The sequence below is a fragment of the Giraffa tippelskirchi genome, chromosome 3 (genome assembly GCF_054371585.1).
Source record: "Giraffa tippelskirchi isolate mGirTip1 chromosome 3, T2T-mGirTip1v1.2.pri, whole genome shotgun sequence".
NCBI lineage: Eukaryota > Metazoa > Chordata > Mammalia > Artiodactyla > Giraffidae > Giraffa > Giraffa tippelskirchi.
Window position 1 is genome coordinate 188,391,016 of NC_137277.1, and position 15,720 is coordinate 188,406,735.

General features: G+C 51.9%; 1 protein-coding gene across 1 annotated transcript; it reads left to right on the forward strand.

Moving 5' to 3' along the window:
- The first annotated feature begins 1,488 nt into the window (after nucleotides 1-1,488).
- On the forward strand, nucleotides 1,489-15,561 carry DDOST (dolichyl-diphosphooligosaccharide--protein glycosyltransferase non-catalytic subunit). Its single transcript, XM_081574818.1, has 12 exons — nucleotides 1,489-1,917; nucleotides 2,003-2,904; nucleotides 3,107-3,217; nucleotides 11,537-11,623; nucleotides 12,482-12,585; nucleotides 12,678-12,772; nucleotides 13,035-13,128; nucleotides 13,317-13,465; nucleotides 13,991-14,138; nucleotides 14,684-14,804; nucleotides 14,926-15,032; nucleotides 15,133-15,561. Exons 2-12 carry the CDS (start codon nucleotides 2,286-2,288, stop codon nucleotides 15,280-15,282), a joined length of 1,785 nt encoding a protein of 594 aa, XP_081430944.1. The 5' UTR covers nucleotides 1,489-1,917; nucleotides 2,003-2,285; the 3' UTR covers nucleotides 15,283-15,561.
- The last annotated feature ends 159 nt before the right edge of the window (nucleotides 15,562-15,720 follow it).

Here is a 15,720-nt window from a genome sequence, read left to right on the forward strand (position 1 = left end):
TCTTCCTAGACGAGGGATCTAACCGGTGTCCCCTACATTGGCAGTCCGATTCTCAACCACTGAACCAGGGAAGCCCGGAGCAGGAGTTCCTAACAGCCCGCAGGCTCCAGGTCTCTGCATCTCCCTGCAGTTTTGAGCACAAGTGCAGCTTTTTCAGCAGAGAGCATATGAATGTGAACCATTGTTAGATTCTTGAAGGATCTGTGACCCAGGAAAGCAGACTTCTTGTTTTGGAAAATAGAGGCCACATCTGGCTGAGGTCCAGAGAAGACACAGGTCTTGATGTCCTCAGGGGCTGTGTTGGAACCGTGTGTGCTAACATCGCTAGAAATGAATCCAGGCCATCCCAGTTGCCTAAGACTGACCCATCCCCTTGCCCATTGTATCGCAGGCCTGCTCTGTGGGAGGGGCCCACAGTCTGAGGGAAAAGGCTTTGGTGCTGTCCTGAGCTTCATTTCACAATGAGCATCTGTGGAATGGGGATAATACCAACCCCACAGGGATATTGTGAAGATTAAATGAGATAGTGTGTAGAGTTCCTTGTGCAGTCTCCAGGGGATCTTCCCAACCCAGGGATCAAACCCAGGTCTCCCACATTGCAGGCGATTCTTTACCAGCTGAGCCACCAGGGAAGCCCAAGAATACTGGAGTGGGTAGCCTATCCCTTCTCCAGGGAGTCTTCCTGACCCAGGAATAGAACCGGAGCCTCCTGCATTGCAGGGGGATTCTTTACCAACTGAGCTATCAGGGAAGCCCTCACAGGGTTATTGTGAAGGTTAAATGAGATAGTGTGTAGAGTTCCTGGTGCGTAGCAGGTGCTCTGTTAGTCCTCCAGTCCTCCCCTTCTGTATTTTGTATTAACTACTGTGGTACTGCCCTAAGCTACTTGCCTGGGCCAAGGAGCTCATGTTCTGGAGAAGCCAGGGCGGAAGGTGCTTAGGAAACCCAGAGATCAGCCTAAGGGGAGGCAGGCTGCAGTTCACACTTTGAGCAAGAGGATGCAAAATCAGGTCTGTTTGGGGAACAGAGTGCCCTTGTGAAGGGAGCAGCATTGGGCGGGGTTACCATGAAGGATGGAGAGGATCCCTTAAGATGGGAATGTGGGGAGAGGGTTCCTAGTAGAGGGGTCCTTGTGAACAAAAGGCAGGAGGTGGGGAGATCAGGGTATGTAAAAGGTGGGAGACCTTTTCCATGGAAGCCCTGAGCAGGGACCCAGAGAAGATATGGCTGCCAAGATGAGTTTAGGTGGAGACCTGCGTGAAGAGCCTCTGGGTTCTGTGAGCTGTGGCCGACTGCTCAGTGACTGCTGACACCATCAGGTCTGAGTGAGAAATGGACTGGTGTGGCATCCTGGGCAGAAGGGTAGGAAGGCTGGGCTGTGGGGCAGGAGTTCCGAGTGCAGCCAGTGGGGATGGAGGGTAGAACTGGTTGAGGAGAAGCGCTGAGGGAGGTTTTGACTTTTGCCCCCACATTTCTTGGCTTGGTGGACAAGAATACATCAGAAAAGAACTGGCTACCTTCTCTCTCCACAGTTACCTTCATCACTCACTCCAGGCTTGAGGCTGAGACCTAGAGAACAGTTAAGTCCTGGAGATGTTTGTGGTAGCTTTTAGTTAGAGCCATGGTGGTCTGAGGAGAGCTGGTTGCCCCCTGTTTGTCAGTTTAGAAGGGGTGTGAGGCCAGAACTGAGTGCAGGCTCAGCCTGGCTCTGCACGAAGCGCTTTCGAAACCGGCCCTAGTCCTCCCAAGAACGCGGACTGTCCCAAAGGCACACACGCTTAAGTAGGGCAGGGCCTCGTCGCTTCTAGTGCCAGCCTAGGACAGCGGCCTGGAAACAAGCGAAGTCGCCGAGTCGAGTCCTCTTTGGGACCCACGAACTGTAGCCCGCCAGGCTCCTGTGTCCATGGAAATCTCCAGGCAAGAATACTGGAGTGGGTTGTCATTCGCTTCTCCAGGGGATCTTCCCGATCCAGGGATCGAACACAGATCTCCCACATTGCAGGCGGACTCTTGACCCTCTGAGCCACCAGCAGCGGCCTGGAAACCAGAGAAGCGCCCAGGGTACAGGGCTGGTGCGAGCCTGGACGCGGATGTGACTAGCTAGAGGTTCTGACTGCTCGCCCAGTCCACACTGCCTCCGGCCTGGGTCATCAAGCCGGGTGGGCCCGGCCCGCGCCAAGGCCCTGCGCCCCTGGGCAGCGGGAGAGATTCCGGCCCTCTTCCCCCTGCCCCCACGCCCGCGACCCGTCCCCGACCTTTTTCCAACCACCTCCTCCCTGGAGACAATGGAGGGGGGCCTGGCTCGAGTCGAACCTGTCCCGGGCCAGCGAACCACCCGCCCAGACCCTGACCGCAACGCCGCGGCCCAAACCGGGACCAATCGGGTGAGAAGGCTCGAGCAGGTCGGGGCTCCAGCGGGAGCCGGCAACGGGCGGAACCCTAGGGCTCTCGGCCCTACTGATCGGCCGCGGCCGCAGAGCTGTCTCTCTAGGATTGAACCTTTTCCTCTCGGGGAGGCGGGACCGCGCGCCGCTTTCACCAATAGTGTGCCGAGAGCCCGCCTCCCACAGGACACTTCCGGCCGTGTTCCTCGCGCCTCGCCGTCCGAGCAGCGGCTCCGGACGCCCGGCCCCGGCATTCTTTCGAATCACTTCCGGGTGATACTTCAAGACTACGGGCCGCGATTGGACGACCGTGGAAGGCGCACTTCCGGTGCCCGGGTGCTTGGGTTTTTTGGCCGGAGCAGGAAGATGGTGCCCCGCGCGGCCGGTGTGTGGTCCGTCCGGTGGCTGCTGCTGCTGCCCTTGCTTGGCCTGGCTGGCGCCAGCGGTCCCCGCACCTTGGTACTGCTGGACAACCTCAACCTCCGGGAGACGCATTCGCTTTTCTTCCGGAGCCTGAAGGGTGAGACTGGGGCCCGAGGGGGTGGCAAGGTCCCCGAGCCTGGAGACACCGACCCCTCTCCCTCCCACCCGAACTGGCCTTCCAGGTCCTACCTGCCGCCAGGGGGGTGGTGGGGGGTCGGGGGCAGGACGGTCACGGTCTCTGCAGCGGTGGTTTCTCTTTGCCTCCTATCTGCCTCAGCTCCCTCGTTTTCTTTTCCCAGATCGCGGCTTTGTCCTCACATTCAAGACCGCAGATGACCCCAGCCTGTCCCTCATTAAGTACGGGGAGTTTCTCTATGACAATCTCATCATCTTCTCCCCTTCGGTAGAAGGTAAGGGCTGCGAGTCGCCCCCAGGACTATGATTTATCAACTTTCTTAAAGATCTTGAGCATGTCCTGGGATGGAATGGGTCACCAGCTCTGGGCGCTGCTGCTCCCAGAGAAGAGGAAAAGGCTAACGCTCAGTTGGTCAAGAATCTGCCTGCAATGCAGGAGACCCCGGTTCGATTCCTCGGTCAGAGATATCTGTTGGAGAAGGGATAGGCTACCCACTCCAGTATTCTTGGGCTTCCCTTGTGGCCGAGCTGGTAAAGAATCTACTTGCAATGCGGGAGACCTGGGCTGGGAAGATCCCCTGGAGAAGGGAAAAGCTACCCACTCCAGTATTCTGGCCTGAAGAATTCCACGGACTCTATAGTCCATGGAGTTGCAAAGAGTCGGACACGACCGAGTGACTTTCACTTCACTTAACTCTGGGCTTAGGAGAGGATATGTCCTTAGCAGAAGACAGAGCTGAGGATTGTGGGATCAAGTGTTGTTGCAGACCTTAGAACTCCTGGCTCTGCTGCTCTGAGAAGGGGGTTTTCTCCGTTAAAGGGCCTGATAAGAAAGATGGACATTCCTTCACCCCCCACCCCCACCCTGTTGGGTTTGCCTGTGTGGAAAGAGAAAATGGCTGTGCCATAAGTATGTAAAGGGGCATTGGTGGTAGTTGATCCTGAGAATTCAGATGGAGTCATTGTTAGGCTGAAAAGAACCTTTAGTGATTACCTAGTCCAAACCCCTGTTTGAAGCTGGGTGGATATGTCCAGGGCCTAGCAGAAGACTAGTTGTTAAACCGAACGAACCTCTTCACTAGATTTTCTAGTTGACGTTCCTGTGAAGAGCTTACTATTTTAGGAGGCAACTCAGTTGGCCACTGGACAGCTCTGTTGAGATCATGTGTTAAACTGAAATTTGTCTCCCACTTCCTGCGTTGTTTATTTGGAGCAAGGAGGAAAAGGGTTTCCGATACTCCCCAGGGCCTTAGAGAATAGATCTAATGCTTATTTTGCTTACAGACATAGCCTTCACGTAATCAGGTCCTGAATTATTCAGTTATTTCTTCTCCAGACTAAATACCCCCAGTTGCTTTGGCTGTTTCCTTTTTTGTTGTGCTTTTTCGGTGAGCATCCTAGTCATTCTCTTCTTTAGTGGCTTCAGTTTACCTTTTTCTCAGAGGACACAAGTTGTCCCTGTCTGGGGTAACTCAGGACTGCCATCTCTCTGTTCAGCTCCTAAAGCTTAGGAAGGCTTTCACTTCACTGGCATTGACTTTCTTCTCTGTGGTTCATGTGAGATTGGGATCTGCCAAACCTCTGATTTTTTTTTCCCTAGGTTCCCAGTACTTGGTGAGGTGCTCCCAACTCTCCTGTAACATGTGCCTTTGGAATTGGCTTTTCAGAGGCAGGTTCAGTTGTGCATTAAAATCTTCAAGTTGGCTAGGCAGGCGAGTGATGCCTTTAGCGGGTTAAGTGGTGTTTGCTGGGTTGCTGCTATGTTGGAACTCGGAAAGCAGTGCTGACTAGTGACAGAACCTACCCTTGAGGAGTCTTTCAACCTGTCTGTGAGGAAATATAAATAAGGACTTGAAATGAGTTACCAAACCACGTGTCAGGATGTCCGAGACGGAGTGGAGGGACTGAGTTGTGCTTAGAAGGGTCACTGAGAGGGAGGGAAGTGGTAGAGGTGGGCTGAGGTAGGCTGTTGTTAGTGGGAGAAATGGCAGAGCCTAAGGTACCGCTTCAGAAATCGGAGTCATTTCCGTACCCGCTTCGTGATCTTTACCAATTTCCATATATGTGATAGTAATGTTTTTCTTCAAATTGACCTGCTTTAAAAAAAAAAAACACGAAAAAAACCCCAGTTTAAAAGAAAACTAGTAATGAACCCATTGTCACCACTGAACATGGAAAGCCAGTATTGTACCATCATTTGCTTTCTGTGGAGGAAAATATAAACAGAATGAATGGCGTGCTGTCAAGTTCTAGCTGATTCTTGACCTGCTGAAGGCTTTGGATCTGAGGCAACCTGTTAAAAGAGGAGATAAGCTGGTTGAGAGAAGTTTTAAGGCCAGTATTGAACTGCGACCATTCTCTTTGATGGAAAAAGCAGGGAAAATAATTGGAAATGGAATAATGCCCCTGAGATTCAGTGTTATTTGAAGCCCTGCCCGGCATCTCTGTTGTCAACTTTTCTGCCTCTTGCAGGGTGGGGACTGTTGTTGTAGGAAACCCTCTCAGGCACTCCTGGGGAGAAGGCTAGCGTGTTCTGCAGGTTGGGGGTGTTCAGGATAAGTCGTGTCCAGGATAAGGGCTCTGAGGGCCCTTCTGTGGTACTGTGACCAGTAGGCCTTCTTAGGTGTGAGGACACTGGCCTGGCTTTCTCCTCCCAAGTATCAGTGGGTGTTTTGCTCTTCTGGGATCTGGAAGCTCTGAAGGCACTTGCAGTATTGGCTACAGGAGAAGGATCCTTAATGTGTCCTCTGTACCCGGGAAAAGGGTCCTTGTTTTATAGATGGGGAAATGGGCTCAGAAAGGTGAAGGGGTTGCCTGGATTTGTTGTTCTTCCGTCGCTCGGTCGCGTCTGACTCTTTGCGACCCCATGGACTGCAGCACGCCAGGCCTCCCTGTCCATCACCAACTCCCGGAGCTTACTCAGACTCATGTCCATTGAGTCGGTGATGCCATCCAACCATCTCATCCTCTGTCGTCCCCTTCTCCTCCCACCTTCAATCTTTCCCAGCATCAGGGCCTTTTCCAGTGAGTCGGCACATCACATCAGGTGGCCAAAGTATTGGAGCTTCAGCTTCAGCATCAGTCCTTCCAGTGAATATTCAGGATTGATTTAAGATTGACTGGTTTGATCTCCTTGCAGTCCAAGGGACTCTCAAGAGTCTTCTCCAACACCACAATTCAAAAGCATCAATTCTTCGGCGCTCAGTTTTCTTTATGGTCCAACTCTCACATCCATCCATGACCACTGGAAAAACTATAGCTTTGACTCTATGGACCTTTGTTGGGAAAGTAATGTCTCTACTTTTTAATGCCCTGTCTAGGTTTGTCATACTTTTTCTTCCAAAGAGAAAACGTCTTTTAATTGCAGGGCTGCAGTCAACACCTGCAGTGATTTTGGAGCCCCAAAAAATAAAGTCTGTCACTGTTTCCATTGTTTCCCTGTCTATTCACCATGAAGTGATGGGACCAGATGCCATGATCAAGAGTTTTCTGAATGTTGAGTTTTAAGCCAATTTTTTCATTCTCCTCTTTCACTTGCATCAAGAGGCTCTTTAGTTCCTCTTTGCATTCTGCCACAATGGTGGTGTCATCTGCATATCTGAGGTTATTGATATTTCTCCCAGCAGCCTTGATTCCAGCTTGTGCTTCATCCAGCCCGGCATTTCTCATGATGCATAGAAGTTAAATAAGCATGATAACAATATACAGCCTTAACGTACTGCTTTCCCAATTTGGAACCAGTCTGTTGTTCCATGTCTGGATCTCACTTTTGCTTCTTGCTCTGCATACAGGTTTCTAAGGAGGCAGGTCAGATGGTCTGGTATTCCCATCTCTTTCAGAATTTTCCAGTTTGTGGTGTTTCACACAGTCTAAGGCTTTAGTCAGTGAAGCAGAGGTAGATGCTTTTCTGGAATTCACTTTTTCTGTGACTCAGTGGATGTTGGCAATTTGATCTCTGGTTCCTCTGCCTTTTCTAAATCCACCTTGAACATCTGGAAGGTCTCCTCAGTTCACGTACTGTTGAAGCCTAGCTTGGAGAATTTTGAGCATTCCTTTGCTAGTGTGTGAAATGAGTGCAATTGTGCAGTAGTTTGAGCATTCTTTGGCATTGCCTTTGGGATTGGAATAAAAACTGACCTTTTCCAGTCCTGTGGCCACTGCTGAGTTTTCCAAATTTGCTAGCATATTGAGTGCAGCACTTTCACAGGATCATCTTTTAGGAATTGAAATAACTCAGCTGGAATTCTGTCACCTTCACTAGCTTTGTTGGTAGTAATGCTTTCTAAGACCCACCTGACTTCGGACTCCAGGATGTCTGGCTCTTGGTGAGTGATCACACCATCATGGTAATCTGGGTCATGAAGATCTTTTTTGTATAGTTTTTCCATGTATTTTTGCCACCTCTTTTTAATATCTTCTGCTTCTGTTAGGTCCATACCGTTTCTGTCCTTTATTATGCCCATCTTTTAATGAAATGTTCCCTTAGTGTCTCTTAATTTTCTTGAAGAGATCTCTAGTCTTTCCCATTCTATTGTTTCCTCTATTTCTTTGCATTGTTCACTTAAGAAGGCTTTCTTATCTCTCCTTGCTGTTCTTTGGAACTCTGCATTCAGACGGGTGTATCTTTCCTTTTCTCCTTGGCCTTTCACTTCTCTTCCTTCTCTGCTATTCGTAAGGCCTCCTTAGACAACCATTTTGCCTTTTTGCATTTCTTTTTCTTGGGGATAGTTTTGATCACCGCCTTCTGTACAGTGTTACGAACCTCCATCCATAGTTCTTTAGGCACTCTGTCTATTAGATCTAATCCCTTGAATCTATTTGTCACTTCCACTGTATAAGTGTAAGGAATTTGATTTAGGTCATACCTGAATGGTCTAGTGGTTTTCCCTACTTTCTTCAATTTAAGTCTGAATTTTGCAATAAGGAGTTCATGATCTGGGCCAGAGTCAGCTCCCGCTCTTGTTTTTGCTGACTGTGTAGAGCTTCTCCAACAATGGCTGCAAAAAATATAAATCAATCTGATTTCAGTATTGACCATCTGGTGATGTCCATGTGTAGAGTCGTCTCTTGTGTTGTTGGAAGAGGGTGTTTGCTATGACTTCTGCATTCTCTTGGCAAAACTCTGTTAGCCTTTTCCCTGCTTCATTGTGTACTCCAAGGCCAAACTTGCTTGTTACTCCAAGTATCTCTTGACTTCCTACTTTGGAGTTCTAGTCCCCTATGATGAAAAGGATATCTTTTTTTGGTTTTAGTTCTAGTAGGTCTTGTAGGTCTTCATAGAACTGTTCAGCTTCTTTGGCATTAGTGGTTGGGGCATAGACTTGAATTACTGTGATATTGAATGGTTTGCCTTGGAAACGAACAGAGATCATTCTGTCGTTTTTGAGTTTGCACACTAGTACTGCATTTTGAATTCTTGTTGACTATGATGACTACTCCATTTCTTCTAAGGGATTCTTGCCCACAGTAGTAGATATAATGGTCATCTGAATTAAATTCACCCATTCCTGTGCATTTTAGTTCACTGATTGCTAAAATTTCGATGTTCATTCTTGCCATCTCCTGTTTGACCACTTCCCATTTACCTTGATTCATGGACCTAACATTGCAGTTCCTATGCAGTATTGTTCTTTACAGCATTACACTTTCCTTTCACACCAGACACATCTACAAACTGGGCATTGTTTCCACTTTGGCTAAACCTCTCTATTCCTTCTGGAGCCATTTTTCCACTCTTCTCCAGTGGCATATTGGGCACCTACTGAGCTGGGTAGTTCATCTTTCAGTGTCCTATCTTTTTGCCTTTTCATACTGTTCACTGGGTTCTCAAGGCATGATGACTGGATTTAAGCCCAGGTATCTCCGTTTCATTCATATGGATGTGAGAGTTGGACCATAAAGAAGGCTGAGCACTGAAGAATTGATGCTTTCGAGTTATGGTGTTGGGAGAAGACGCTTGAGAGTCCCTTGGACTGTAAGGAGATCAAACCAGTCAATCCTAAAGGAAATCAACCCTTAATATGCATTGGAAGGATGGATGCTGAAGCTGAAACTCCAGTACTTTGGCTACTGGATACAAAGAGCCGACTTGTTGGAGAAGACCCTGATGCTGGGAAAGATTGAAAAAGGGGGCGACAGAGGATGAGATGGTTAGACAGCATCACCAACTCAAGGGACATGGATTTGAGCAAACTCTCGGAGATAGTGGAGGACTGAGGAGCTTGGCCTGCTGCAATCCAGGGGGTTGCAGAGTTGGACATGACTTAGTGACTAAACAACAATAAATAATCAATTTCATAGTCTGTCACTCTGCTGGAGTTTCAGCAGCAACCTCCCTGACATTTTGGGCTGTATGATTTTGTGTTGTGGGCACTCTCTTGGTTAGTGCAGCGTCTTGAGCCCCTACCCACCAGGTACCAGCAGCCTCCTTCCCCTGGTGACGAGAAACATCTGCGGGCATTGCCCTGAGTGGCAGAATCACCTTGGTGGGAACCCCTGTGCTGGACCAAGGAGCTGTTCTGTGTTGTCTGAGGGTCGCCTGGCCTCTCTGGACGGCTCGGTGTGGGCTCAGGGCTTGAGCGCCCCCGCCCCCCCCCCGACTAAGATGCTCTGTCGGTGAGGTGCTGTGCTTTTCTTTCTCCTGAAAATCACTGCTCAGAAAAGAGGGCTGTTCTCACGTTCACATCTTTACAGACTTATATGGTGAACTCATTTCTAACTGCCCAGTGGATGTAATGGACAGACTTCTGTGTCCAGTCGGAGTAAATGGCACCTCCAACCTTCCAGTTGCATGGGCCAGAAGCCCTGGGGCTGTCCTTAACGCCCTCCCTTACCAGGCATGGCCTCAGCATGGGGGTACAGGCCTGCCCTGCTTCCCCCCCCTCCCTGCCCGCCTCCTGCCGACCACCCCTCCACTGCTGTAGTCCAGACCTCAGGTGGTCCGGGTTCACTGCCTGGGTGATTGCAGTGGCCCCGTCACTCCACGTCCATCCTCAGCCCTGTTCCTGATTCCCCTCGTAGCCACCAGAACCGTCCTTTAAAGCTATAAGGAGATTGTTTTGGTCTCCTGCTCAAAGCCCTCCGGTGGCTCCCGCCGTGGCCGTTGTCGCCACAGAGCCCACGGAAGCTGCAGTGACCGGCTTCCCCTGCTGTGCCTCGCCCCCTTTGCCATCTCCAGCTGGGCCACACTGGGCTCCTCCCTGGTGACGCGTCCCCCACCTCAAGGACCTTGCAGCTGTCATTCTCAATGCCTGGGACGATCGTGCGCCCAGACGCCCGGCTCACTCTCACAGCTTCTCAGACACACTTGCCTGACGTCTTCCCTGACCAGCATACGTGTACAACAGCCCCTTGTCCTACCTTTTCTTCTCAGCACACAGGAAATAATTTTCATGCAATGAAAAGGTGAGTTACTGAGCACTCTTGCCATTGCTTTATGTTGAACGTCAGGGGCACCCTTTGGGGAAAGCCCTTGAGGGCTTCCCTGGTGGCTCGGACAGTAAAGAATCCACCTGCAATGCGGGGTCGAGACCTGGGTTCCATCCGGTTGGGAAGATCCCTTGGAGGAGGCCCTGACAACCCACTCCAGTATCCTTGCCTGGAGAATCCTCATGGACAGAGGAGCCTGGCAGGCTACAGTGCACGGGGTCACAGAGTCAGACGTGACTGAGCGACTCAGCACTTGAGCCGGCAGCCCCACTCACTGCCAGTTCTGGATGCTTATGGCCGCCACCTGACCCACTGACCAGAAAAGGAAACAATCTTACAGTGAGAGGTGCATGAAGTGGTCCTGTTATGACTGTGCTGGACCTAAATCTGTAGGATTAACATGGGAAAAAACTTCTCATGTTGGGCAGAGGATTACCCGTGTCACGTGACAGCATCATCCTGAGATTCAGGAGTGTTCCTTCTCAGACGGACTCACTGGAGGTGAGGTTGATGGACTCTGGAGAACTGCTAGGGGCCCCAGGAGTGGCTCAAGTGAAGACAAGGGTACTGATGTGAAAGATGCAGGTGATAAGCTGCAAGTTGTTTCATGAAATGGGAGTGAAAAAAACCTGGCATTTCTAGATGAATAGTTGATGTGTGACTTGAAATGTGTATGACTGACTTGACAGCTGTAATTGGTAGTTGTTTGTTTCATTTGTACTTCTAAAGGTTTATGAATTTGAGCCATTATTCTTGGCTCTTCACACTGAGGAACTGGGAAGACTGTCCTGTGTCAGGACGTGTATGGTAGAGGCCCCTCTCGCTTTGGGCCTCCAGAGGGTGCTCTTCTGTAATTGGTCATGGCTGGTCTCTGGTGGCTCAGCTGGTTAAGAACCCACCTGCTACTGCAGGAGATGAAAGACTCATGTTCGATCCCTGGGTCGGGAAGATCCCCTGGAAGGGGACATGACAACCCACTCCAGTATTCCTGCCTGGAGAATCCCATGGACAGAGGGGCCTGGCGAGCTACAGTCCACGGGGTCGCAAAGAGTCGTGTCGGACACGACTGAGCGACTCAGCACGGTCTGTGGGTCACCCTCCCCACCCAGATGTCAGAGGAGCAGCGAGAAGAACCTTCTGGGTCCTGAGTCTGGTGATTCTTTCAGATTTTGGAGGAAATATCAACGTGGAGACCATCAGTACCTTTATCGACGGTGGAGGCAGTGTCCTGGTAGCTGCCAGCTCAGACATCGGTAAGTCTGACATAGGAGGTTGTCATGTTTCCCACCATTTCTCCAGGGAGCTGAGAGCTTTACACATGGAAGCTGCCAGATGGGCATTTGTGTTGGGGAGGTGGGGGGAGCCCTGCCAGGGAGGGAGGGAGAGAGGGGACTGCAGCGCCCTTCAATCCCTCCTGTGCTTTCCCATGACCAGAGCCAGTGAGGTGAGAAGCAGGTCCTGTTTAAGAGCTGGACCCCCTGTTTTTCTTTTCCTTCATTTTTATGCTTTTTCCTTTTGTTTCTTTTGTGTTTTTTTGGCGGCTCTTACAAAAAGAAGGCAAGAGGGAAGATTTAACAGATTTTTGTTTCCTATTTTGGACATTTTCAAAGATACTTAGAAGCGGGGAGAGGAGAGTAGGATCCTGAACCCCATGTACTTAACCGCCAGCTGTACCAAGTGAGCACCCCATGGCCACTCTTCTTTCCCTTCTTCCAGTGTGGGTAGGGTTTTAAAACCATGTTGGGTGGGGCTCTTGGTCGGGTGATGATGAAGAGGAGAGAAACCTTGTAAGCCCAGGCTCATCCAGATGAAGCTTGTCTGAGGTAATTACTTTGCTTTAAAGCACATTTTTGTGTAGAACCAAGATTACTGTGTACTTGGGGAGAGAGGGGGTCAGGTGGTGGTGGTTTATCAGTTTAGATTTTGACTCCCGCGGGCAGAACACCATGCTGTTGGCCAGGGGTCATGGGGACTGTGCCCTGCTTGGTGAGGCTGCAGGGCCCGGGGGTGACCGGTAGAGTGAGTCGTGAGGATGCTGGCAGGAGGGACGCTGCTCGGCCCAGGGCCCCAGGGCTTCAGGGCTCAGTCAGGCGTCTGTCGGGTCTGTGCAGGCGACCCTCTCCGAGAGCTGGGCAGTGAGTGTGGGATTGAGTTCGACGAGGAGAAAACAGCTGTCATCGACCATCACAACTATGACATCTCAGACCTTGGCCAGGTAACCAGCTCAGCCTCGAAACCAGGAAGGGCTTGGGAGGGGCCCCCGGCTGGGGGACCTTCTCCTGATCCGATTTCCCTCTGCTCGGGCAGCACACACTCATTGTGGCCGACACAGAGAACCTGCTGAAGGCCTCTACCATCGTTGGGAAATCATCTCTGAATCCCATCCTCTTTCGGGGTGTGGGGTGAGTGAGCAGGAGAGGCCGGCAGAAGCCTGGGGGAAGAAGGGGTCACTTTTGTCAGGAGGCTTTCCTTCCCCTGGAGCACGTGGGTGAGATTAAATGTGACACTGAGTCAGACTCCATCGTCACAGCGAGAGAAGGGCTCGGGGTTTGGCTTTTAGGAAATGTGATGAATTCCTGTGAAGAAGTGGCTCCTGGGGGACCCCAGTCCTCTGGGCTCAGTTCTTGGGGGTCAGAGTTGGGCGATTCTCCTTTCCTTCTCCAGGATGGTGGCCGACCCTGACAATCCTTTGGTGCTGGACATCCTGACGGGCTCTTCCACCTCTTACTCCTTCTTCCCGGATAAACCCATCACCCAGGTGAGGGCCTTTGCAGCCTCGAGGCCTCTAGCTCCTGGGCCTGGGCAGCACTTTTTATCTGAAAGTGAGCAGCAAGCAGGAGAGACCCCTTGGTGGTAGCAATAGGATGAGAAATGGGTGGGCGGGGGTGAGGGCAGCAGCAGGGCGGGTCTCAGCCCTCCTGGCTGACAGCCTCGGGTTGCTCCCAGTACCCGCACGCTGTGGGGAAGAACACCCTTCTCATCGCGGGGCTGCAGGCCCGGAACAACGCCCGGGTCATCTTCAGCGGCTCCCTTGACTTCTTCAGCGACGCCTTCTTCAACTCAGCGGTGCAGAAGGCCGCACCTGGCTCCCAGAGGTAGACACGGGGGCCTGGGGGCGCCTAGGGGTGGGTCTGTGCTGACGGGGAGGAAGGAGCCTTTTAGCTAAAAGTGTTAGAGGCTGAGTATCTTCAGGTGCTTTATTTGAAGACTTTGTCACTATATTGCTGCTGTTGGCAATCTAGACTTTTCATAGTAATAATCACTTATCTGGAGACGTTTTGGTGGTGGTGGTGGTTTAGTCACTAAGTCGTGTCTGACTCTGGGACTCCATGGGCTGCAGCACACCAGGCTTCCCTGTCCTTCACTGTCTCCCGGAGTTCGTTCACACTCGTCACTGATGTTTTGGTGGTTGTGCATTTATCGTGTAGGTGACGCCCAGAGCAGCACGTCACAGCTGTCCTCCTTTCCTGTGTCCGCTTAAGCAGGATCCCTAGACGTGGGTGGCCTCTAGGCAGAGCCTGGCCGGGTGTGGTCTGTCATGGTGCGTGGTGACTGGTTTACCAGGCACCGCTGGAGGGAAGTTGGTTCCTGGCTGCAGCCTCCCCCTTTCCCCTTTGCAGGTATTCCCAGACCGGCAACTATGAGCTGGCTGTGGCCCTCTCCCGCTGGGTGTTCAAGGAGGAGGGTGTCCTCCGGGTGGGGCCAGTGTCCCATCATCGGGTGGGCGAGACGGCGCCACCCAACGCCTACACTGTCACTGACCTAGTGGTAAGAGCTTGGCGCTGGAGGGCCCCAGGGTTTGGGCCAAATCGATTCCACTCAAAAGCACTCAACACTTCCGTGCTGGGTCTGAAGCGCCTAAACGAGGTTGAATAAGTTCATCTTCACCCTAAGAAGTCAGCTCAGGTGCAGAGAGCCAGGCGTATAAACTCACTCTAACAGGCGGCCTTCTGTGGAGGAGGTGTGCTTTTGCTGTGGGAACGCAGAGGCGGGAGGGGCTTTGCTGATTTACTCCGCTGGGAGTAGAACGCACGTTTGAGTGGGGTCTGGAGAATCAGTGAGGAAAGGCTCGCGGGGCCGCTCAGGCGTGCCGGTACTTCAGGGAGAGCGCTGTCCGCTGCACGCTCCGACGGGCAGGTCAGAGGGCTGAGCCGGCTGGCTGCATCGTCCATCACTGTCCGGGGTTGGGTGGGCGCTGCCTGAGCCTTCAGACTGCCTGGGGGGCTCCTGCCCGAGTCACCGCGGGGATTCAGTGCAGCGGAAGGTGAGCGTGTCCTGCCGGTCACTGGGCTTACAGTGGCTGCTTGTCTCAGGAGTACAGCATCGTGATTGAACAGCTCTCAGATGGCAAGTGGGTCCCCTTTGATGGTGATGACATTCAGCTGGAGTTTGTCCGCATCGATCCTTTTGTGAGGACCTTCTTGAAGAGGAAAGGTAAGTGCAGCTCTTGGGAGAGAAAGCTCTGGAAGCCCGTCCCTGGCATCGGGCTGGCTCTCAGGCAGCTCGCCGATGGCCCGGGGAGCCCCTCCTGGCTACGTGTCTGGCTCTTCCCCAGGTGGCAAGTACAGCGTCCAGTTCAAGTTGCCTGACGTGTACGGCGTGTTCCAGTTCAAAGTGGATTACAACCGGCTAGGCTACACGCACCTGTACTCCTCCACTCAGGTAAGCTGGGCCGGTCCACGCCTGCCCCGCCGTCCTCTGCGCCCTCTGCGCCCGCCCTCCCCGCGGCCAGGGCCCGGCACTGCACCGCTGCCCTTCGCAGGTGTCCGTGCGGCCGCTGCAGCACACGCAGTACGAGCGCTTCATCCCCTCAGCCTACCCCTACTACGCCAGCGCCTTCTCCATGATGCTCGGGCTCTTCATCTTCAGCGTCGTCTTCCTGCACATGAAGGAGAAGGAGAAGTCCGACTGAGGGGCTGGCACCCTGCGCTCCGGGGAGCAGAGGCGGAGGGTTTTTATACGATTGGTTTTCTTCCCCCTTTATGGTGGTTTTTTGTTTGTTTGGATTTGTTTTTTTTTTAAAGCCATGGACAATGGTACAGCTTTACCTCAGTGGGAGATGGAACATTGAGTACCAAGGGGTGGAGGGTTAGGGAATAATTTCTGTTTTTCCACCTTGAACGCTAGGTGTATTTTTTCATACGTGACGTCAACTCGCATTTCTAAAATAAAGAGAAACATCGCCCTCACATTTCATCTGGCCCCTGTTGTACTTTGCTCATGCGGGGGGTGCTGCTGAGAAATGACGGGGTACAAAGTGGTAAGTGGCCCTTTTTAGTTTTGCCGAAGTCTGGAAATGACACAGCTGCTGAATGTCAAGGAGAGTAAAATAAGGTTAATAAAGACCAGT